We start from the raw sequence: 24,270 nt of genomic DNA, 5'->3' as shown, positions 1-24,270 counted from the left end.
GGCTTTAAATTGCTGGAACGTATTGCCAAGCTCTCGGGAGCATGCGCATTTAGCCTCACTAGCGTGACCACAGAGCTGGGCTGGCCCACATCCAGCCCGTTGTTGTTCAAGTTCATTGTGAAAATGTTTCTTTTTTTTTTCTTCAATGAAAAAGAATCTGGCCTTTCTGCCTGGACTCTGCCATCTACCTGTTGAGCCTGTGAAAAGCCAGTCGCTATTGATTAGTTGGGTCTGCAGAGAAGAGGAGCTGATCCCGGTGAGTCGGTGGCACAGAGAGCAAAGGATTGGGCCCTTTTTCAGGTTGTTTGACTTGTTTGTGCTGTGAAAGTGTAGGTGACATTTGTTAGTTGGTTTTCGGTGTGTTTTCATATGAAGCGAGATTTGGCGCATGCGCACTGGAGGCCAACGCATCCTCGTGACGTCAGTAGGCTTAAATCCGCCCTCTGTCTTTGTTCTACTGGGCCCCCGTAGTGTAGCCTTGCGGTTAGCAACACAGGCCTGGGACTGCAGGGTAGCGAGTTCGGTTCCCGCATTAGCATACATACTGATCCACTGCAACACGATCGAGACACACATGAACCACTTTACAACCGCAGAGCTACTCTGCGGGGGCTACTTTTGCCCACATTCTTTACACCATCCTGTTTGCCAGCTTTCCTCCACCGTAACCTCTTCAATGTGCTTTTAGCATGCCAGCTAATGTTAGCTACTCTTGCTAGCATCGCTTCATTATACTCTGTTACTTTGGACATTTCTCCATTTTATTTTCACAAACTCATTTCTCTTTCAACAAATGAGCGAAAAACCACTGGAGAAAAACTCGAATACTCAACACGAAATAATATCAGGGGGACTTCAACACAACTTTATTTGCACATTAAATCAATCATAGTTCGCTCAATACTGCGCTTTTTTTTTCATCTGCAAACGTCATTCAAAGAGGCATGATAGAGGCCACAATTTTTGGCGTTTTCAAATGTTTATAATGAATAAAATAATATTTTAGAAGATGCTGGCAGAGCTGTATGCCGTAGTATAATAATTAATCAGGGATATATCTATGTTTAGAGCCAGGTTCCTGCTATGTCTCAATAATTTTTAATAACTGGCGGTTTTAATAGACTAATTTAATATTTGTAATTATTTTGTTTAATTTTATAGATCTTTATCTATTTATATACACATGTCAAAATATAATATAATGATATAATATAAAGTCATAAGTAAGTAATGTATGCCATGTAATCAATAGAATATTTCCCTTCAACAACGCGAACAGCCTTATTGTGATGCTCCTACTCTTTGGAGGAGATCTGGAAACTTAAAGACTTGGAACACACTTCAAGCATGTTTTCCGTGTTGTCTTTTTGCTTGTTTTTCCCTTTTCTTTTGTTTTGTTGTTGTTTTGGCTTTTTTCCTACTCATTTTGTGTCTTTTTGTTTTTGTTTTTTGGGGGGTGGGGGTAGGGGGGATCATCTGTTTGGACAGATTCTCTATCGTGATCATTGTGAACGCTGGAATCACTTATTTCTCTGTCACCAGTGGGAGACGATCTATATTAATGTGCCTGTCCCTGCTTCGTCTATGTTCAACTACAAAAGCAACTTAAAGAACAATTTAATATCGCAATATCTGACCTAATCCAAACACAACACATGAGATACATGGGAATTGCTTTAGATTGTGTGTTTTCTTTTATTCTTTGTTTATATTTTTGTAAGATTTCTCTTTTTTTCTTTTCTTTTCTCTTTCTTTTTCTTTTTCTGTTTTTGTGCTGGATTTTAAGTCATCTTCTTATGTACAACCTTTACATGCTTATTTCTTTTATTTTCACTTTGAATTTGTGCAGGAGCAGCATTTGTACAAGCCTTTTGGCTTTTTATTCGTTCCTATGCACATAGTCATATTGTTTTGATTATATGTACAAAAAAAAAAGATGGATGGAATAACGCCATCTCCAAGGCGGACAACCTTGTCCTGTCCTGTGGAAATCCTGCTCTCTGAAGTCTCACTATACAGCACAGACGAGTCTCTTGCTGGGAAATTCTCCCTCCTTAGAGCGATCTCTCACTTCTTCCTCTTATTTCTGTCTTTAGAAAATATGCAAAATGAAACAGGAGATCAACACAAAATCATCTAAGAGTTCACTTTCTTCCTTTTTCATTCTATTTTATTCCTTCAAGTTTCTTAGAACCTCTCATTCTCATTTTTCAAGTTAATGCAAATCTGTTCCTAAAAGTTGCTGTAATTGTTAATGAGTCTACAGTCAGGTGTGATGTTGAAAAAACATTAAATCCTATCTGTGAAAAGTTATTCCTTGAGCCCTGCTCGCTACCGTCCCACACACAGGTGTCACAGCAGAGCTCCGGCTGAATCTCCACACAAATGACTGGAGCGTATGCGCCTCTGGACCGGACCAAGATGGCGGCCGTATTTCTCGTTGCGCAGCGCCCCAAGCGGGGTCTACTCTTTATTATGTCTATGGTGGCAACGACCAGCCCCAGTCACTGATACGCACATTCTCACGTTGGTGTTTGGTGAAATATGACAGGTCATTTACGGTGTTCTGACTTTACAAATGACACACTTTGCGCAATGTGCAATGTGTGCAATCTGTCATTTTCCAGCATCCTTGTATTCCCACAGCTGAGCAGCCACACTTAGAGGAGGAGGAGACTGGAGACTGACTGTGAAGCAGCTTTGTCTGGAACTCCAGCTACTAAGGTGTATGTCAGGTTCAGAGGTCACTGATGAACATGTTACTTGAAGTTGTTGTGTAATTATCTCCTACTTGAGTTAATTTACTGTAAAAAAAAAAAAAAAAAACATTTAAAAATAGATTGTCCTATTGTGTATGATATTTACATGTGAATACATAGAAAAGCCCAGACCTAAACATAGAAAATCTCAATTAAAAAAATCAATGAAAATATGTGACACACTATGTTTTTCAGGAGCTTTTCATTGCCAGAGCCGTCCCGGTAAGCAGTGCAACAACTTTCATCAAGTTGGCGGATGACACCACGGTGGTGGGTCTCATCTCTGGAGGAGATGAGACTGCTTACAGGATGGAGGTGGAGCGACTGTCAGACTGGTGCACCATCAACAACCTCACCCTCAACACCTCCAAGACAAAGGAACTGCTAGTCGACTTCAGGAGGTGTAAACCAGACATACAGCCCATCACACTCAGCGGGGACAGGCTGGAGATAGTGAAAGACTTCAGGTTCCTGGGCACATACATCAGCCAAGACCTGACTTGGACTGCAAACTCCACATCCATTCTGAAGAAGGCACAGCAGAGACTCTACTTCCTGAGGATTGTCAGGAAGAATAACGTGAGAACTGAGCTCCTGGTGTCCTTCTACCGCTGCCTGGTGGAGTCGGTACTCAGCCATGGCGTCTGCCAAGCGGTCTTCCATCTTCCCGAGGGGGCTTCTCCGGAGCCTCTGCAGTGGTGGATGGAAGGTGAGCAGCCTGCACAGACAATAACACACTGAACTTGCTGAATTCTTGACGGATTTACAAACGGTTTGGTTTATTAAAAACCCTATTAACGTGGCTATGATTCAGGCCACGCAGACCTGTTGAAATTGCAGTTTTTCTTTTCGAAAATCGCTGCATAGTTGTGTGTTTGCTACAGCCATTTGCAAGACTGGGAGTTTATTATTATTATTATTATTATGGGACTTTGTTATTATTATTATTATATAAGTTTCCGTGAGACCAATAATAATTTTGTGACAACAACATATTTTGTCTATTTTGTCAGCTGCATAAGTGTTGAGCAGAATGCATGAGGGACCCTGTCAGGAAATAACAGATGACAGTACATCCACCTATAGAGGATGGAGATCCTGGTTCAGAGGCTCAACCCTCCTCAGCAGCCACGGAAAGACAGCCCTCTGATCAAGACATGGGGTTTAAGAGAGAGAGGAGCAAACAGTCCATGACATCCATGACCATGCCTTTTTTGAGCTGCCTGATTCTCTGACTTTGTAGTCTTGAAATCAATGTCCTCAAAAAAAAAAAAAAAAACCCTCCTGACCCTCATTTCCAACCTGAACGATCCACTGGAGACACTTTGACTGTGTGAAATAACAGTTTGAAATCAGCACACTGGATGTCTGTGGACCCCTCACCAATCAACGCTGGTCCTGCGCCTCAGCCAGCCTCCAGCTCCACACGGTGGAGGCCTTGATGCAGACCTGATGCCGCTGATCCGGACCACAGTCACTAAGTGGCAATGATGGCGCCTGGACACCCGCACCCACGTCCTTTTCTGGATCCAGGAGAGTGAGGGACTCCTTTGTTTCAGACTGAAGCAGCTTGTGAAGGAGCCACGCTGTATATCCACAAAGTACCGTTTATAAGAGCTGATTCCAAATGCTCATCTGGAAGAAAACTGATTCCTGAATTTGACAGCAGCTCATCTTGATATTGACGTTTTCAGATGGACAGCAGTTTTTAGAACTCTTACATGAAGTCCATTTCATTGGAAAAAACAGATTCCTCCTCCCTCCTGAGTGTAATCTCAGCCTTTGTAGAGGTGAGACTCTGTCATGAGGCTGGTGGGGGTGAATGCTGTTGGAATCATTTAGATGCTTTTTCCACTTCCACAACAGTTTGATCTCAGGCGGGCCAGACCAGTTACAGTTGCACCCACGATTACCAGCTTTGCATTGAAGCTTTTTTCTTTTTTGACAATTCCAAATGTTTTCCCCAAATATTTCTCAGCTGGTGGGCCACGGACCACGTGGGTGTTTGCCAGTGAAAATAGAGTCCAGGGGGAAAAAGCTGAACGTCTATTCACAGAGCTGAACAGTAGATGGCGATAATTCCTTGTAAAACGGTTTGACACCCACCCTCAGGATTTCGTATTGGTTATTTTGACCCCATCTGTACAATTTAGTGCACTGCTTGACTTTTTCTGGACTTCACGGGAGCAGTGCATTCATGCCAAGAAAAATAAGGTATTTTAGGAGCTTCTATGTATTATTTGAATATGTATGATTTTCTCAGTTAGTGTTTGAATTTGTTTTTAAATACTGGATAACTTCATGAGGGCCCCGTCCTGCCCACCCGCCCCTCATCAGCAGGCTTGGCTCCGTGAAAACAGCTGACAACTAAAAAAAGTCAATGCCTCATTGTGGTTTGAATGTTCTGGCCTGCAGGTTGTGTGTTTGACAGCCCTGCTGTGGAGCAGTGGTTCCATCCGGAGGGACCAAACGATGGAAGCAGGTGTACAGTGTGTGTTGCTGCCCATTCTGACAGCAGCGGGTTTCAGCTCAGGCACCACAGGCCCTGTAGGGAAGAAGAGGGACGATGGAGCAGGGCAGGAGTGGAGGAGGCGCAGACACTGTGGGTCTCTGGCCCTGAACTTTGACCCCCATAAGCTCCCTGTGCTCCCTCACTGTGACCCTAGAATCCTAGATGGCTCAATGTGAAAAAAGCAATTTCCCAATGGGAATGAATCAAGTATGACTGGGTAGTTTTTGTTTTTCAGTTTGTGGCCTTTTCAGATGTCAGGCCTTTGAAGCAATAAGTAATTCCATCATGTGTTACCCTCATAAACTTGGTTCTATTTCACAAAGTTTGACCTTTCTACTGTACCAGTATTGATTGCCACAGGTTACTCAGAATTCTGACTTTATTCTCATAATAATAAATCTCCATGCAGGACTTCATGGATTGATTGTCCGCGGGCGGACATGCAGACTGGGCCTCAGGTGCTCTTCCCATATGGACACAAACAGCGTTGGTGTAACATGCTGGTTGATGTTGTTTTGTTCTGCTCCTCCTGGCGGTCCTGGTGTTCGGGGTGTCCGTGATGCTGATTGAGAAGCAGATCCAGAAACTGGACGAGTGGAGAGCGAAGCTCGGTGAGACGCTCCCGGCCGTGGAGCAGTCGTTCTGAGAGGCGTCGCAGAAACACAGCGGCTGGTGTTTGGTCTGGAGAACTTCGGTCCTGCTTCACCACACCTGATCGCAGCGAGGAGTCTGATTCTGGGCCTCCCGGGAGCTTCTCAGTAGATCCAGGCAGACATCTCCCAGGGGGGTCCGCTTCTGCCATGTACCATGAGACAAACGTCAATTCAACTTTTTACTGACATGATTAACAGCTAACTGGCCAGCAGTGATATAGGGGGAGGCGGTTCATTAATAATAACCTTCCTGCTAAATTTGTTACCATTTCAAAACGCTAGTCACAACTTTCTTCAAGAATATAATGGTGTCTGCCATCAGTCTCTGAGGAGTCCTCACATGTCCTGCTCTCCGTCCCTCTCAGAGAGCGTCCTCCTCAAGCCAGAGGTGGCTGAGACTGAGCGGCGTGTCGGTGAGGACCAGCCGCCGCCGGCCAGAGGAGACAACACGGTCATCATTTACAACAGAGTGCCCCAGACGGCCAGCACGTCCTTCACCAACATCGCCTACGACCTCTGCAGGAAAAACCAGTTCCACGTCCTGCACGTCAACATCTCCCCAAACAACCCTGTCCTCTCTCTGCAGGACCAGGTGAGCGAGCAGGACAAGCAGGACTCCAGCTCCCACACCAGCTGGTTTCCATTCACCCTGGTGCTTCTGATGCAGCAGAGACAAAGGGTTCAATAACACATTCTCTGGCGTGGTTGCACGCTGCTGTGCTGCTTCAGAAAAGTTCTGCTTTCAGATGACAAAGCTTTAACCACGCCCTGAGTAGGGCTGGGTAATAAAACTATATACCGTAGATACTGATCACTAAATAACTTTTCCTCCGTAGACATATGAAACACGGCCAATAAGCTTTTGGATAGATTCCATATTTCAATGTTTTGACGGATAATGACAAAGAGCTGCTCCCTGCTGAACCAATCATGTGTCTGGAATAGAGCCATGCCGAGGAGCAGCCGGCCTGCTGCAGCCGTGGACCCCAGCAGTGGGGGGACGACCTGTCCTGCTCTCACTGTGCTCCAGTCTTCCCTCCACCGTCCAGGAAGCTGCGACCGCACTCCGCCCAGCGATGCCAACCAATCTCCCCAAACTCTAGAAACACAAACTGAAATTCAGCCGGCTTTTATCCCTTCTTGACCCTGAGAGAGAACTTTGAATTTTCATTTTTTTAATTTTATAATGACAATCAAATAACCACTCGTTTGTTGTTTTTAGCTTGGACTGGTTTGTTGAGATGTGCGACTGTGAGCCAGTATTATTAGTCTTAAACTTCACTGCCTGGATACACAGCGCTCAACTCTCTGTTTTTGAACATCACTAATCTGGAAAACTTTAATTTGTCTACAGAAGTCCTCCTCAGTCACTGTTGGGCCCACATTGCTTTCTGTTTCCTTTGGGGAAAGACAGCTGAGCTGACTCGGTCTCACTGAAATGTCCATCTGGTAGAAGCTTTCAGTGACTTCAGAACTTTTACATTCATCTCAAGCACCAAACTGCAGCTACTCTTTTCCATATTAAGCTTGTTTTAATCTGACATCTCCAGATTCGTGTTGTGAAAAACATCACCTCATGGAAAGAGAAGCAGCCCGGCTTCTACCACGGCCACATGGCTTATCTGGACTTCGCAAAGTAAGATCTTTCACTTCCGCTGGTAGTGATAGTATTCACAGTACTTAGAAATGGTCAGTTTGTATTTGTCTGGAGGATACACTTCATATATTATCAGCTCTGATCAGAGAGAGTAGTCCAGCTCTGCTCCACTGTCACTCCTCCTTAATAACGCCCTACTAGAAATAAGCTAAATATTCTTAAATCTGGGCAAATTTTCTTGTTTTGAGCAAAAAAATCTGCTGATGGGGTAAGCACAATTTACTTGGCTAGAATTCTTTAAACTAGACTATAAATCTAGCCACTTTAAGACCATAATGTGTCTTAAAACTAGAAAAAAGAGTCCAAAATGTAAGAAAATTTGCTTCTAACAAGCAAAGAAACTTTGTCGTGTAAGAAATATTTACTTAAAATCACTTTTTTTTTGCTGATAAACTGTATAAATGCATGTTTTATATTACTGTCTACTCGTTTCTGACAGTACTTTTACAATTTAGTGCAAACTTGTTTAAAATCCTATTTTTGTGACAAAAACCGAAGTGGTTGAACAGCTTTACTACATTTGAATTTCGTGATTGGCTGGATGATGGCATCCAACGCATTTCATGTATACCATTGTTGTAGCTTATTACTAGTAATTCTAGCTCAATATTAGCTGTAGTGTCTTATTGAGAAAATGTTAGATATACTTTCTGAAAACAAGAATAATTTTCGAGAACAAAACTTGCTTGTCAAGATTATTTGACTTTTTAGACAAAAAAATAAGAACAATATCCCTGAAATAAGATTATTTTTACTTTCTTAGAAATCCTTTTTTGCAGTGTGAGTGTGTGTCTTCAGGAGGGCCTGACTGTAAACCTGAGACGCTCTGGATGCAGATCCCTTTTTTCTGCGGACATGTTTCAGAGTGCTGGTGAGAGAGCGGGACTGACTGCTCATGGCTGCTTCCTGATTGCTTTGTGAAGGTTCACTGGACACTGAATGACACTCGTAACCACAATCTTAAACACCCTCTGATCTTATTGTTTCTGTCCATTTTCTGTGGTAAAATATGCTTAATTTCATTTTAAGAAATTCATGATGATTGTTATATGTCATACAATGCATAACATAGTTGATATAAGAAGAGACATTTACTGTGAAAGGTCATTTTGGCTTCCACTACACAGTATGTTATTTTGATACTGCCTGCATGTACGCTGACATCAGATTGCAGCTGGAGATGATGGAAGCAACACAGTGTTTTGTGAAATCGTTCTCGTTACCATCCTCCTCAAACATGGGACAACACAGCAGACAAACACACAGAAACACAACAGTAACGTCCCTACAGTGGACAAAACCTTGATCATCAGACCTTGCCATCCTCACTCCCAGCCTCGTGGCTCAGTCAGTCCCCAGTTTCTGGGGGCTCGTCCGGTTATGATTAAAGCTACACAAGCAGTTTTACAAGCCACATTATATGCATTCATATTATAGTCCATTTCCACTAGACTATATGTAAGCAAGCAAGCACTCAAATAAAATGTAAGATTTCCCACAAATCCCCCTCTTGGCCAAAAACAGATTTTAGGACCACAAAATTAACATTCCTGCAAAACATACATTTCTGCATGGTCTGCAAGCATGTCTCCAAGTACATAAATAAATAAGTACATCAATTAATGAATAAATAAAGCAATGTTCAGACAAGCAACAGTTTAAAACAAAATGGTGAGATGAGTGTTGATACTCAACTGCCTCGGTGGACAACTGACTTCCCACAGTCCTCTCTTCAGGTTAGGAGGCCGGTGTGTCCTCTCCTCCAGGTATGGAGCTCTTCAACCTAGAGAGGCGAGTGTGACAGATGTGATACCACTTGGCTGCTTTCTCCTTCAGTCAGACAGCATGGGTCGTCCGGGCTGTCGCTTGGAACGGTCCGTCCCAACATGCCTCTGTCCACCCCCTCTTGGGTCAGCGCAGGTCCACAAACCCTAGATTCACGTCCTACTCCAGGTGTTCATTGCGATCAGGACCAACCTCCTGGTCCTGGAAATGGTCTCCCGGTCTCTGGTTCCAACAGGGTTAGGAAGGATAGTTAAACTGAAACACACACGCAGGCGTGTGAGCGTGGCTCTTTTCTCAGCTTTCTTTGAAGGAAATGAGTTTCTTGTGTTTATCAGTTGTGTGTGTGTGTGTGTGTGTGTGTGTGTGTGTGCGTGCGTGCGTGCGTGCGTGCGTGCGTGCGTGCGTGTGAAGCTGCAGAAGGAGCTGAAGAACCTGTGTGTGGAGGAGGGCCAGCTGAAGCGAGCTCTGGACATGAAGCTGAACATCCGGCGGCAGAAGAAGGAGGTGAAGGAGCAGCACGTGAAGGAGGTGCTCGGGTACGGGCCTGCGCTCCTCCGCGCCGCACGCCGTCCACCGCGCTCACGCCCCCGCTGACCCGAGCCGCTCTTTCAGCCAGTGCACCCACATCCACCAGAGGCGCGAGGAGATGGCCGACAAGATCCAGAAGATCTCCGGCCAGACGCAGCAGCTGAGGGCCGAGATCAAGAGCCTGAGGGACGTCTGCGGCGAGGAGACGGAGAAAGCCCAGGTACCGGCGGCCTCCCGCAGCAGCGGCAGGCCACTTCCTGTTCCCACGCTGACGCCTTCCTCCTGTCCCCTCCAGGCCATCTACAACACCCTGTCCGCTGCCGTGGACAAGCTCCACCAGCGCATCCAGGCTCACTCCAGAGACCTGAAGCTCGCCGCCGCCAAGATGTCTGCAAACATCTGAGCCTGTTTACTGTTCTCATATCTTCTCACTTTCACAGCCTGATCAGACCAGGGGGGTTCCACAGTCTGACAGCTCATCTGTTTAATGCTGTTTTGTCTTCTGTTTAATGATTCATAAAGACAAACCAAGTCAACCATGTGTTTGGAAAAATTCTTTATCACTTGTCTTCATATTTTTCTCATGAAAAGTTTGACCACATGCCGACTCTTCTGTTTTCCTGATCAGCCCAGCCTCTTTGGACTTCAATCTAGAAACACATTTCCACTCTGATTTCACTGTAAAGCTGATGCTGCTGCATGACGACGAAGAGAAAAGAACTGAGGCTGGTTCTTCAGCCGATCCCCGAGCTGACGGGGTCAGAGGTCGTCCTCCTTCGGCCCCCCCGCTGCTCCTTGATCCGAGGCGGGCCGGAGCCTGCTGGACCTTCTGAACGTGGAGACCTGAGTCTTGTAGTCCTTGATCTGGGTCCTGGCCAGACGCAGCTGGTTGATTTCACCGATCAGAGTCATGTTCTGCTGGACAGACGGCCGTCACATGTCAGGAGATGAAACTCCAGCGTTTAAAGGTGCAGTACGTCACATTTTCAGTCAAAAAAAGAAACAACGTAAAACTATGTAAATGCATAGTTTGTCTTTTTTGTCTATTTACAGATGTGATGTAAATACATCAGCTTAACTCCTGGGACAATACACAGGTTCACGTTCTGCTTTCATAAGTGCTCAAAACTTGTTCAATAATTTAATTGACACAACTACAAATGGTGCTTCCACAGGTGCTCAAACCTTAAAAGTGTTGAAGTAGAAATGAACACTTATCCACCTCAGCTACAGTGTCAGCCGCGCTGAAACTCTCCCAAGAAGAGGCTTGGACATGCTGAGGACACCCAGGCCGCTCGCTCACATGCTGCACTGCTCACTGGGAAGGCTCTGGCTATCTTGCACAGACGGAAAAGCTCCTGGAAAACATATTGTGTCACATATTTGAAACTGATTTTGTATTGAGATTTTCTGTGTTTAGGTCTGGGGATTTCTATATATTCTCATATAAATATCAAACACAATAGGACAATCTTTTTTTACATTGTTTTTTACAGTAAATTAACTCAAGTAGGAGAGAGTTACACAACAACTTCAAGTAACATGTTCATGAATGACCTCTGAACCTGACATACACCTTAGTAGCTGGAGTTCCACACAAAGCTGCTTCACAGTCAGTCTCCAGTCTCCTCCTCCTCTAAGTGTGGCTGCTCAGCTGTGGGAATACAAGGATGCTGGAAAATGACACACACATACAAGTCTTATTCATGTTCTAGATATTGAACACACACATCAGCAAAATAACCCCGGGCTTCAGTCGACAACTGTCTCATATTCACTTCATCCCATTAACAACAACAACAAGAAAAAAGCAGCTGACATTAATGCTGACTTGGTAATAAAGTTAGATGGATTTGCAGAGCACATCTTTGTCTCTGGAGGTCTGGAAGACACAAGGTCTTTGGTCTGTAGTTCACTTCCTGGATCCTAATGCTTGTCTCTTAGGAGGAATTTAGCCACACATAGAACATTTATCAGTCCTAATCCATTTCAATCTGTAGCCAAAGCTAGTCTAGTGTGGTGTGTGTGTTCCGTTCCAAAGTTTGTAAGAGTTGAAAGGTTTGTTGAAAAAAGAGGGCAAAAGGTTTTAGTGAAGAAGGTGTATATCCCTAACAAGTGTGAGATGCAGCGGAGTGGCCTACCCCTCCCAATCCCCTCTGGGCTGGTGGAAAACTCTGGAAACTCCAGCTTACGGAAGCCCGACAGGCTCGTAACACAAACTCGAGGGCTTCACTCCCAGGCGCCACCTAGTGGTACATGACTGAGAGAACGGCAGCAGAACAATGGATACACCAAAGAAAACACTGACGTGAGTGAAGCACGGAGGGCGATTTCTCATTGATTGTTTGTTTGTTTATAAAAACTATAGAAACACAATAGAAGGTGCGGGGCGAAGAGCAGGAAGTGAGTTTTTTCAATCGTCCAATCAGCTTTTTCTGACGTCACAATTTCCCGTCATGCACCTGAACAAGTGGAAAACAATCGCTGGTATTGTGGCCGCAACCGGAGCAGGTGTGCCAGACCATGTGAAATCGATGTCACAATGCTGTCGGCGACCTGGCAGGACTCGGTTGGTGGGATTTTGACAACCTTGTCATGTGGTCGCACCAGGAGTCACACTCATCTCCATTATATGCAATTGAAATAGTGTTCGCGCGGCATTTCTTTATGCCGGGAACTGCCAGCATCTTCTAAAATATTATTTTATTCATTATAAACATTTGAAAACGCCAAAAATTGTGGCCTCTATCATGCCTCTTTGAATGACGTTTGCAGATGAAAAAAATGCGCAGTATTGAGCGAACTATGATTGATTTAATGTGCAAATAAAGTTGTGTTGAAGTCCCCCTGATATTATTTCGTGTTGAGTATTCGAGTTTTTCTCCAGTGGTTTTTCGCTCATTTGTTGAAAGAGAAATGAGTTTGTGAAAATAAAATGGAGAAATGTCCAAAGTAACAGAGTATAATGAAGCGATGCTAGCAAGAGTAGCTAACATTAGCTGGCATGCTAAAAGCACATTGAAGAGGTTACGGTGGAGGAAAGCTGGCAAACAGGATGGTGTAAAGAATGTGGGCAAAAGCAGCCCCCGCAGAGTAGCTCTGCGGTTCTAAAGTGGTTCATGTGTGTCTCGATCGTGTTGCAGTGGATCAGTATGTATGCTAATGCGGGAACCGAACTCGCTACCCTGCAGTCCCAGGCCTGTGTTGCTAACCGCAAGGCTACACTACGGGGCACGCACACACACACACACACCCACGCTCACACGCACGCGCACACACACACACACACACACACACACACACACACACACACACACACACACACACACACACACACACACACACACACACACACACACACACACACACACACACACACACACACACACACAAAGCAGCACATTGTGCTTTCTTCTGACCAAATATGAGAAATGTAGAAATGCTTTCGGGTGACTGGGAGACTTCCCTCTTTCCATGTGGAGAATAAACACAGCTCTGACCCGGTCTCAGATCAGCTTGACTTGTGGTCTGGTGGCGCCCCCTTGTGGGAAAAGGGAAGACGTGTGAATTGATTGAAACTCACACAGTCCAAACTGTACAAATAAGGATTGTTGTTAATGTAACAGATGATCAATGATCCACCTCAATATCTGAGGCCCTTACACCAACTTTGAAAACACCATGTTGTTTGTAGGTCACTTCAAATGCCATTTGAATTTCAGAGCAACATCAGAAAGTTGGTCAAACAGTGCTGTGGAGAAGTGATTTTGGCATTGAAGGGGATGAAATGCTTGACAGACACAGACAAAAGAAGAGTGGAGGTGGTGTGGCGTTGTTCACTCACACCACTGTGGAGTTTCAGGTGCTGGAACACATGTGAAGCATAGATTACAATGGATTTCTGATGTACCCTCTTCTTAACCGTCCCTTTTTACCGTCTGGAGTAATAGTCTAGTGGTAGAGCGTACGCCTCTCACCCGAGAGCTCGTGGGTTCGCGTCCCGGCTCTATCGTGTTGTTTTTTTCACTCATTGAAATTCTGGAATTAACTAAAATTAATTAACTAAAACTCACCAAAAACACCCCCAAAGCGTTTTTTCTCTTTCCTTCATGCCTGCCTGTTTGAGTTTTGCTCGTTCAAAACAAAAACGCTGGCTAGCTTTAGCTCTTTAGCTCGAGCTTCTCTTCACCCAAAGACACACGAAAACGTCTTTTCCTGTTAGATACCAAGGGCGGACTGGCCATCGGGAGCACCGGGAGGTTTCCCGGTGGGCCGCTGCCTCAGTGGGCCGGTCGGACCACGAGAAAAAAAAAAAAGTCTGACGCGACACCGCCAACAGCGCTATGGTCCGCTCCACAAGGAGGCTGGACTGTCAGCTGGACAGCTCCTGATGCCATAGGCTGGTTTACCTGTGATTGCTGCTGATAGCCAATCACATTTCATCCCTGCGGTGGTTACGTCCCACCCACTCCCTCACTCTGCAGCTGCTGTCAACTGTCAATCACACACAGCCGAGACGGACATCTGACGGCAACTTTGGATGGATGCAAGAATGCAGAAAATATGGAGAAAAACAAAACAAAACAAAACAAAAGGAAAAGGTGGCGCTGAGAAGCTCAGGGACAAAAAGAGAAAATCCCTTCATGACCGGCAAGTAAGTTATGTTTGGTACTTGTTGATGCTTTGATGAAAATGTATTTGGTTAAAGTGAGATAATTCAGCACAGCGAAATTTCCTGTAGATGTGAACCTGGCTGTGCTGTTGCTAATTATGATGGGATGGGGTCTTTCACCTTTGTAGCCACGTTGTCATCTGGTTGAAATTAACCTGTTCTTATCAATTAATTGGCTGTAATACTAAATGACCATAAATTAATGAATTGTTTACTTGTCTGTACAAGTTCGCTATCAGAATAATTCAGTGATACATCCCAGAATTTATTATTTTTTTCTTTTTTATGTAAAATACCTACTGATGATGATGCGTGATGGTGATGATGATGATGATGATTGGTAAACTAGTATAATTAATAATATTAATCTCTTATCTAGATTAAATATAACCCAGATGTGGACAGAGAAGTGAATCCCAGACTTGTTATGGTAAGGCTGATGACAATAATGCTTGTTTGCCCAACCATAACCCACATGCACTAATATCAAATGCTGTTGATAGTAAACCACTAAAACTGCTCTAACAATTCACATTGCCAATCATTTTTGTAGTCTGATGTCCATGCTGCTGACGCAGAAGGCCAAGGACAAGAAGTCAGGTTCCCCCCATCAGTTGATTATTTCACAAGGCCAAAGCCAGAGACTTAGACGTCTTCCTCCATTTTCACCACAAGCAGAAGGCAGACAGCCCTGTAGTGCAGAGGCCATTTTGTTTGATGGAACAAACCAGAAATGACTGACATATAATGAACAAACCAAAACACTCTTCTGCTTTCTTTGCATGGCTTCTGGTAATGTTGAGATAGCAGCTCCTTTATCACTGGCATGACCACCTTCACCCACATACACCTGAGAGTCGATGAGTATGACAGACAGCAAGTATGCAAGAGGTGACAAGTTTTGGAGCGCATCATAGATGTGATCAAGCTCATCGGCAGAAGGGGTTTGAGTCACAGAGGAAAGCAGGCAGAAGCAGCACACACCTTAGATGATGAGACTATTGATCATGGCTGTTTTTTAGAGATCATTCTTTTACTTGGAAAATATGATGTCTGTCTCAAGGAACACCTCACTCTCAATATAGAAAAAAACAAACAAATCCATCAGTCTGACTCTGGATCAAGAGGAGGTAGAGGTTCCCTTGTCACTTTCCTATCAAACAACCATCAACTACATCATCACCACTATCCAATAGCCGACTGTATGAAGGTCACCATCGGCACCGAAATCCGGGAATATTTCTATTCACATTGCGTGTGACTTAGCTACTTACCAATCTTTAAATTAGTGAATGACTTATTGTTACAGACTCTTGAACTAACATTTACAATGTGACCTATTAGTTTTAACCCAGGTTTCAGGACGGCATGATGTGTTATTATAGCTAATGTAATGTTTTGTCTCTCACCCATATAGGCCTGCATGTGTTCCAGAGGGGACCCGGAGAGGACTGTGATCCACATTGTGGATGGTTGTAAACATTTTAACACAACTGACTAACAAAGGTTAAGGTATAAATAACTATAAGTTTTTATATTGTATTATTGTGTATAGTTGTTTGTATAATAGCTGCACAGTTTTTATTTTATATAAAGGATAAGTTATCACATGATAGTATATAGCTGTTTGTATAGTTGCTTGCTGTGTAGTTTATTTATCTATAATATATATATATATAGAAATAATATTTACATCTATATTGTTCATCTATTTTTAAATAAAACAAACGTTGTGAAATGAACTTATTGTTGTAATTAAGTTGCCCTCTAGTGGTTTACTCATGGTATAGACATGTGGTGTCACTAACAGACTGGCAAATAGGTAAGCTAAATTCTATTGTACCAACATGCTATAAAATCATAATATACCTACAGTTATTTTACAATAAGCTCCTTAAAGCTTAAGGTTAATTATTATTATACGATTGTGGTCCAAATTGGTTCTTTTTTCAGCGAGGAACTCAGGAACATGAAACTTGTGTTGCTGGCTGGTTGGTTGCCACACTACGCATGAAGTGGGCCAGTCTGTCCATGTCTCCTGGGCCACTTTTACCCCCCAGTCCGCCCCTGCCTCAGGTTAAAACACTTTATTTTAAATAACAATAAAACATTTCTTTAAAAGAACAATCACACTCATTCATTCAAGTAAGACGGTGCTGTAGGCGGGAAGGCGCCCAGATGCACCGATTAATAAAGACGAGGTGTGGCGCCAGCGGACACAGCGGATGCTGACAAGCAGAGCAGAAACAAACTCTTCGTGTATGCAGATCCGGACGGCCGGGCTGGACAGGCTGGTGGAGACCAGCGGATGAATTGAGAGTTTGAGGAAAGTCTTCTTTAAAATATTCTGCGACCGGTGAACCGTCACTTCCTGGTCTCATTATTTTAAATTTCTTCAGAGCAGTGACTAAATCTTTTCTTGTGATCTGTCAGATTTCTTCCCTTGTTCTCTTGTTGATGATAAAACTAATCTTTTAAGAATCATTTTATATTCTCTTCATTTTCTTTTTCTTTCTTTTATTTGCTCTTCACCATGTCCACGATAGATAGATAGATAGATAGATAGATAGATAGATAGATCACATATATGAAAATAGTTTCCAAACCCAAACAGAATCCATACTTTGAACATGTAACGTTCAGTCAGTAAAGCTGTAGCCTCTTCAGATGTGCTGTAGCGGCCTTCTACCACTGGGTGGCAGCAGAGCTTGAATGTGAAAGTCGAGGAGCTGCAGGTCAAATTCTGGGTGAAATATTTTTAAATCAGTGCCTGGAGCTGCAGTGATTCCTGTGGTCACATTTCCACCTGCAGCCGCAGCTGTGACGGCATTAGCGCATTAGCATTAATATGATTATTAATGTTCTGATGAACACACTCGGGGGAGGCTCGCTATTTACGGCTCGCTCGGCCAGCGGCGGACTGATCAAACCCAATGAGAGAGACGCTGGAAATAACCTGACCTCTGACCCCACAAATCTTACACCTCTCTCTCTCTCTCTCACACACACACACACACACACGGTTTTCCATTCGTCCTGAACTCAGAGACCCTGTGAGCAGATCAGTGTGTGCCTGCTATATTCAATTATACTGACACACACACACACACACACACACACACACACACACACACACACACACACACACACACACACACACACACACACACACACACACACCATCCAGCAGGCGGCGCTGTATGAAATGTGGTGTCATGTTCTGAATGGCCGATGGAGGATTTACAGTGTGTGTGACTGGATCATCACATTAGAGGATATTTAAAGTGACAGAGTGTGTGTGTGTGTGTGTGTGTGTGTGTGTGTGTGTGTGTGTGTAAACAGGGACCGAAACATAAATAAGTGCTTAATGAGCTCTACAGTTACAGTACGCTCGCTCACACCCACAATGCTTTGCAGCGGCTTGTCCCGCATTAGGTTACCATAGTCTGCGTCTTTGTGTGTGTACGCGGCCACCACAGCATGCTGTGCATACACACTGACTCAAATAAGACACAATAATACCTGAACAGACACACACACACACACACACACACACCTCGGAGTCCGGATTAACCTCCACCGATCAGCCATTTTTGCCGACTCAGCAGCGACTCAGCAGAAAGTGTCTGACTCACACCGCCACATTCAGACTTCTCAGGATCGTGCAGCAGCTGGAGCCTACGATTCGAATTCGTTCTGGAGTTTCTCTCTCTCTGTTCTGCTCCTCATACCTGGAGAAAAGCTGCGAACTCCTAAAACTCAGTGTTCAAACTACAAACAGTCTCTCTCCGCCCGCTGTTCTGGACCGCCGTCAGGGTGGACGTCCAGGGTTTTCCAGCCATTTGTGCGTCACTTCATTCTCTCGGTATAATCCACACTTGATGTCAACACGGGAAATCCACTTAGACGTGGCTTCCGAGGCCGTCTTCGATAATCCCCTTCATAAAGGCTCTTAGCGTTTCTCCTAATAAATGCAGGTGCGGACCGTCGGCCCGTCTGTTCCTGCAGTCAATCAGGAGCTGCTGTTTGGCCTCTCTGGCATTAGTACCAATTGACCTTTGACTAAGCCCCGCCCCCAAAATATTAACAAGCCTGGAAAAGCTGACGACTCCTTTGTTGTTTTCTGGCCTCTTTTAGTTATTAAGATGTGATTCAAACTGTTCCACCCTGGATTAGCCGCCCCGATGGCCGCCGTCCGTCAGCAGCTGGATCATTCTTTATCCAGTAAGAACACCGAAACACCACCAACCATAGATCATGAACAATAAAACGGTTTTATTAATAATCTTTTTTTTTTTTTCCACCACAATAAAATTTAACAAAGGCTCACTAGAAAAGTGTGGACTTCTGTGTTCTGTACAGTAGATACAGTACGTTGTAATAAAACTGGCCGCAGCGTGGCACAGTAGCGCATTCACACCCTCACAAAAAAAAAAAAACGGTATTCAAACACTTTTTTGCACATTATTTACAGATAAAATCCTCGAGTAAAACCCCGCTGGCAAACGTCACAGAGAATAAAGAGCCAACAGCTGATAAGACCTCCGACTCTACTGAAAGAGCTTGGTGGCTGCAGCTGCTTTCACACCAGCCAAAAACAAACAAAAGCTGTATGCTACCGAGAGGTGAGAGAAAGCAGACCATTTTGTTACAGCGAGACAGATTTTAACTCTCCTGTATATTCGTAATGTCCCATAAATACGGATTTATTTAGCTTTGTTTAAAGGTAAAATATGTAACAATTTAAGTCTGAACCAAAAATACCACAACCTACCAGCAGGTGGTGCAGTGAGTCACTCTCCCACTTTAACTGCCTTCAGTCTAAGAATAGAAGAAGCAGCAGATTCAGACACGAAAATTATGGAAATTGTGACCAATGCAGAAGTTTTTGGCAACAACGAACTCAGTGGAAGATGGATTCACGGCAAAAAATAAACTAAAACCATTAACATTTTTCTGTTTCATCAAGTTAAACAAAGAAAGCAGCGAAACTTGACATTGACTTTTTTTTTTTGTTGCATTATTTCATGAACTCTCTCTTTTTAAAACACTAATGTTGAACTGTTGGTTTAGAAAAAAATAACTGAAAGTATAAAATGTTTTGACGGAAATGTACGTACTTCATCTTCAAAAAAGCTTTAACTGAAAATTTTTTTTAACAAACTCAAGATGTAACATTTCAGCATTGTTTGTTAAATTAGCTTCAACAGGAGAGTTAAAATGAGCGTCACGTGTTCAAACTGCTGCAGACTCTCACCTGCTCGATGTGTTCTTTTTTCTTTCCAACTAACTCTCTAAGCACTTTCCTGCGTCTGTTTGAGCGGCTAGCTAACAGCTAGCTTTGTAAAGGAATGCACTTTGGTAGAAATAACCAAATGCCCTGGGTGTCACAACAGCGGTAACAAAAATAACTGAGCAATCTGAGGTACCAACATTAAAAAAAAAAAAGTTAACGCTAACAGAGTTAGCGACGAGCGCCGCGCAGCCGCGGCTAGCAGGTAAAAACTCACTACTGGCTTTCAGATCGCAGCAGGCTAGTGTTAGCTTCACTGGAGAGGAAACGTAGGTCAGTGCAGCAGCTAGCGGCTGGACGCTAGCAGTCGAACGGCTAGTGTTAGCTTCGCCCTGTCGTTAGTAGGCGTCGCACGGCGACAGTTGGCTGATATGTGTCTGTACATTGTGCGGACACGTTACGCGACCCCCCCCCCCCACCGCCCAGCCCGCCACGCCCACCGTCACCCCAACACACACAGGTGGAGATGTCGGCGCCGTTCTGAAGCTGCGGCGGCGTCGGTTTGAGCATCGGCCCGCAGCTCTGACGGCTCTGTAAACAAGACAAGACTTACAAAAATAAAGTCTGCGTTTGGTGTGCGTTGAAATCCAGGCGGGAAGATAGAGTTACTGTAACAGAACGCTTGGATCGCACAGCCGATGTTTCCTGGCAGTTTCGACAAAGACCGAGCAGTTGTGACCACCGGATGGCGAGAGCGACCAAACCGCGTCTTTGGAGGTCCGAGCCAATCAGAGTGCAGGGTTTGGCCGTTGATGCTCACACTCCAATGCTAGCTCACTTTCCTCCGTTAGCTTTGGAGTTCAAGCGTAAACATCCCGTTACTGACATCTCTTCAACGTGTTTCGTGTGTGTGTGTGTGTGTGTGTGTGTTTTGGAAGGGCGTGGTATGGCGACGAAATACCGAAGGCACAAAGTTAGGACTCTCAGCACTCCGACTCACAAAAAAAAAAAATAAAAACAAAACCAAACAACCAATCAAGTCTTTAGAAAACAAAAACATCAGATAGGACCCCCTTCTTCCTCCTCTTCCTCCTGGAGAGGGCGGAGCTTCCCCTGAGATGGGCGGAGCAGGTAGTGTCTGTATTTCAGTTCCTTCTGTGCATGGCGGCGTCAGATTCCTCCGTGCTACATTAGCGCCAGGCGCTCACGGCCGACCATCTTCATCCTCCTCCGTTTTCAGAGTGTTCACATACAGCTGTGTGTGTGCGTGTGTGTGTGTGTGTGTTTGTGTGAGGGAACAAGCTTCCAAAAAAAAAGGAAAAAAAATCTGAATATTGCACACGCACACGGAGCTACATACAGCGCTCACACACATTCAAGTATACAGTCAGAACTGCACATCAGAGTCAATACGTAGATTCATTAATAAATATTAAAAAGTGTAACAAATAAATAGTAAGCGTGTCCTGACCCCCCCACCCCCCCGCCCCCCCACCCCCCCACTGTCACACTGAGAAAACCCACAAACCAACACTGCACTTTGATCAACATGTTAGCGGTCGTTCTGACTAGCTTAGCGTGTCAAGCTAGTCGCCATCAATCTTTGGGGATTCGTTAAATTTATAAATAGATCATTGAAAAAGAAAAATTCCAAATCCAAACAAAGTACAAAGACAACTTGTCTGACATTTTATCATAAAGGATAACTTATGAATATAAAACCAGCTATTTTTAGCAATTCCTGTCGTCCAATTGAGGAGAAGCTCAAGTTGTCTTTACTCATTTCAAATTAACACCATTGGTTCTGTTTCGATTCACACATCAGTTTGGTTATTTTTTTTTTTTTTTAACTACTGTACTTTCTTGGTCACGTTATCTGAATTTGACGACCGCCGAAATGATCCCTGCTGATGTTTTGGTGTCGTGAGGTTTTCCCGTTGTCCCCAGCGTGGTTTTCCCACTCCGACGGTTCCTCTTTTTCTCGTCATTGTTCATAAATACGTCCTTGAAAATCCCTCTTCAGTCCACCTGCTGCATGTTCTCTGCTCCTTCGTCTGCCTCTTGTGCCCCGAACAGTCAGATTTGGTTTGTTGAAAAGGGAACAATAAAACTTCCTCCTCCTCTCCTGTCTTGACCTATTTCGTAAAAGAGATGCACGATACCGCATTTAGCCAAAATATGTATTTTTTTTTAACATTTTAGTCTTTTTTTTTTTTTTAAGTCTCATGAGTCAAATGCATCAAATCCATTGAGATTCTATAACTTTAAGCTAATACTGGCTAACGCCACTCGCAGGCTGCGAATATCGAGCATCTCTTAATCTGCCAACACCTCCATAAACCCACCAAACCAGATAAAACTAAACTAAAACCCTCTCGTCGTTCCGTTTCTTTTGTAAGGCCGGGCAGTGGAGAGCTAACAAGCTATGGCTAAAACAAGGCTAAGGCTAGCCATCAGACCGCCAAAAAAGGCATAACTGTGAGCCAGCTACAGCTAGCTGACGGATTTTAAAGTTCGCTAGGCTAACTGCTAGCCAGTTATAAAAGGGAGGGAAAAAAAAAACAAAACAAACTAAAACGTGATACGCAACAGGTAGCCGGTTAGCAGTTAGCCAGCTGACAGGCACTATGCTAGCGTGATAACACGGGCTAGCTACACACTGTGGAACAAACGCCAGCTAAGACGGTTAGCCGGCTAACAGGCAGAGGGTTGAGTCGGGGTTTTGACGGCGTTGAAATGATTGAGTTTCATTTAAAGGGGACCAAGGGTGGGTGGTGTTGAACTTTCACCTTTAACAGAAGCAAATAACTAACTAGTGTTGCGTCATCGTGGCTCGACTTCCTTCCATCTGGACGAGTGCACTGACTTCCATTTTCTAAAGGAACAAGACTGCCATGATCCGATTACAAGTCATAAACCGCTCGTTTTATGAATCGGTTAAAAAAGTGAACAACGTTTCACAGTCGGAAATAGAATGATGCCACTGTTAAAAACATTACTGAACTTTATAAAGTTAAAATTTTAGTGAGTCAGTCGACAGTGAACCGTCGAGCTTGAATCATTTCAATGGGAGCTAGTTTGAAATTCGATGAAGCTGGTGTCAAATTACATGGATTCCTAAATTTTCTCTTTGGTAATTGAAATTGTAGTGACTTGTGCCTTTAGAATTTTTAAAATAAACATTGAAATTCACCTTTTTTTTTTTTTTAATATGATTAAAAACGCTTCCTACTGGGGGTCATAAAGGGAGAAGCTGTTTAAAAAACCCCCTGATGTGGAGCACGGCGGGTCCCCTTTAAGTGGAAAACATCCCCGACCTGCAACGAGCCAGACCAGATGAAAGTCCTCAGCTGTAGTGTTGGAGGGTCGACCCTCCAGCTGTCCGGACGCGACCTCATAAGACTGAAGTTGTAAAAACAAAAAAAAAAAAACAATGTGTTTTCTTTCTTTTTTTTTGGTGTCTGAACCCGCTCAGCTCAATAGACTTTGTGCTAGACCCTACTTGTTCCCTCCCTCAGCACCGCGTGACACGACGTCTGATTGTCTGAGCAGGTTTTCCGTCGTCCCCCGTCCGGCTGCTCCAAATAAAAAACACAACTTTCTTCTTCTTTTTTTTTTTTCCAGACAGTTCTGAGAGCTGGAGGCGTCCTGGACGCGCCGCCGGGGAGGTTGGGGAGTTTCTTTTTCGTGGTGAACGCACCCCGACATGGCTGAGAGTGAGCGGTGGCGCCGCAGCAGGCGGGGTGCGCTCACTCTCAGCTGACCAGCTTGGGCAGCACCGTCCGCGGCTGGATGTTCCCGTTGGCGTCGGTGATGGCGGCCAAGTTAGTCCTGGTTTTGGAGGAGGAGGACGTGGTGGAGGCGGCGGCCAGCTTGGAGATGGAGGTGATGGAGCCGTCGGCGGCGGTGCCCCGCTTCGACGACGGCGTGGTCTTGTCGCCCGCGGCGGTTCCCGTCGGCGGCTTCGGCAGTCTCCTCCGCAGCCACGGGTGCCGCAGCGCCTGGCTGGGCGTCATGCGCAGCGCCGGGTCCCACTCCAGACACTGCTTCAGGAAGTCCAGGAAGAGCGGGTCGTCGCAGCCCTTCAGCGCCGCGCTCCACTCCTTGCTGGCCGGCGGGCCGCGGACCTTGCCGCGCCGCGAGCGGCCGGCGCCGAGCGCGACGCTGCCGTCCGGCTGCGTGGTGACGGCGCAGTACCGCGGGTAGCCCTTCGACGACACGAAGTTCTTGGCCCTCTTGGAGGCGTCCAGCAGCTTCTGCGCCGGCATGCCCAGCAGCTCCATGATGCAGGCCAGCTGGTCGGCCTCGTCCTCGCCCGGCAGCAGCGGGTAGCCCGTCAGCAGCTCGGCCAGGATGCAGCCCAGCGACCACATGTCGATCGGCATCCCGTACCTGGAGCCTGCAGGGCGGGGAGCAGCGCCGCCGTCAGGTTTCACACACAATCACACCGCTTACAACATCGGTACAGAAT

General features: G+C 44.9%; 2 protein-coding genes and 1 long non-coding RNA gene across 4 annotated transcripts in view; 2 read left to right on the top strand and 1 right to left on the bottom strand.

Annotated features, from left to right (window-relative positions):
* Positions 1 to 2,705: 2,705 nt before the first annotated feature.
* The window catches only part of dyrk2 (dual-specificity tyrosine-(Y)-phosphorylation regulated kinase 2), a 31,854-nt gene continuing 10,289 nt past the window's right edge, over positions 2,706 to 24,270 (bottom strand). Inside the window, exons 7-9 of one of the 2 annotated variants that reach the window (XR_003933335.1) lie at positions 23,329 to 24,198; positions 18,346 to 18,350; positions 2,706 to 2,716 (exon numbers count right to left, since the gene is read on the bottom strand). Coding sequence is in view for 1 of the 2 variants with exons in the window: in XM_030113633.1 (XP_029969493.1) it covers positions 23,555 to 24,198 (644 nt within the window). In the remaining variant the exon portion in view is untranslated. Of the gene's footprint in view, positions 2,717 to 18,345; positions 18,351 to 18,826; positions 24,199 to 24,270 lie in introns of those variants that run through there. The other variant, XM_030113633.1, reaches the window with a different exon arrangement.
* LOC115404621 (heparan sulfate 2-O-sulfotransferase 1-like) lies at positions 5,789 to 7,564 on the top strand (the record flags this gene model as incomplete). The annotated part of the gene is made up of 3 exons (XM_030114027.1): positions 5,789 to 5,882; positions 6,290 to 6,516; positions 7,475 to 7,564. Coding segments are annotated over 3 exons (411 nt in total), but the record flags the coding sequence as incomplete, so codon positions are not given.
* Positions 9,852 to 10,408, top strand: LOC115404346 (uncharacterized). Its single transcript, XR_003933336.1, has 3 exons — positions 9,852 to 9,902; positions 9,979 to 10,114; positions 10,190 to 10,408. It is a non-coding gene; the product is annotated as an uncharacterized LOC115404346 (long non-coding RNA).

This window comes from Salarias fasciatus, chromosome 17 (assembly GCF_902148845.1).
Source record: "Salarias fasciatus chromosome 17, fSalaFa1.1, whole genome shotgun sequence".
NCBI lineage: Eukaryota > Metazoa > Chordata > Actinopteri > Blenniiformes > Blenniidae > Salarias > Salarias fasciatus.
Note: the sequence above shows the minus strand (reverse complement) of the source record. Positions and strands in the feature narration are given on the sequence as shown.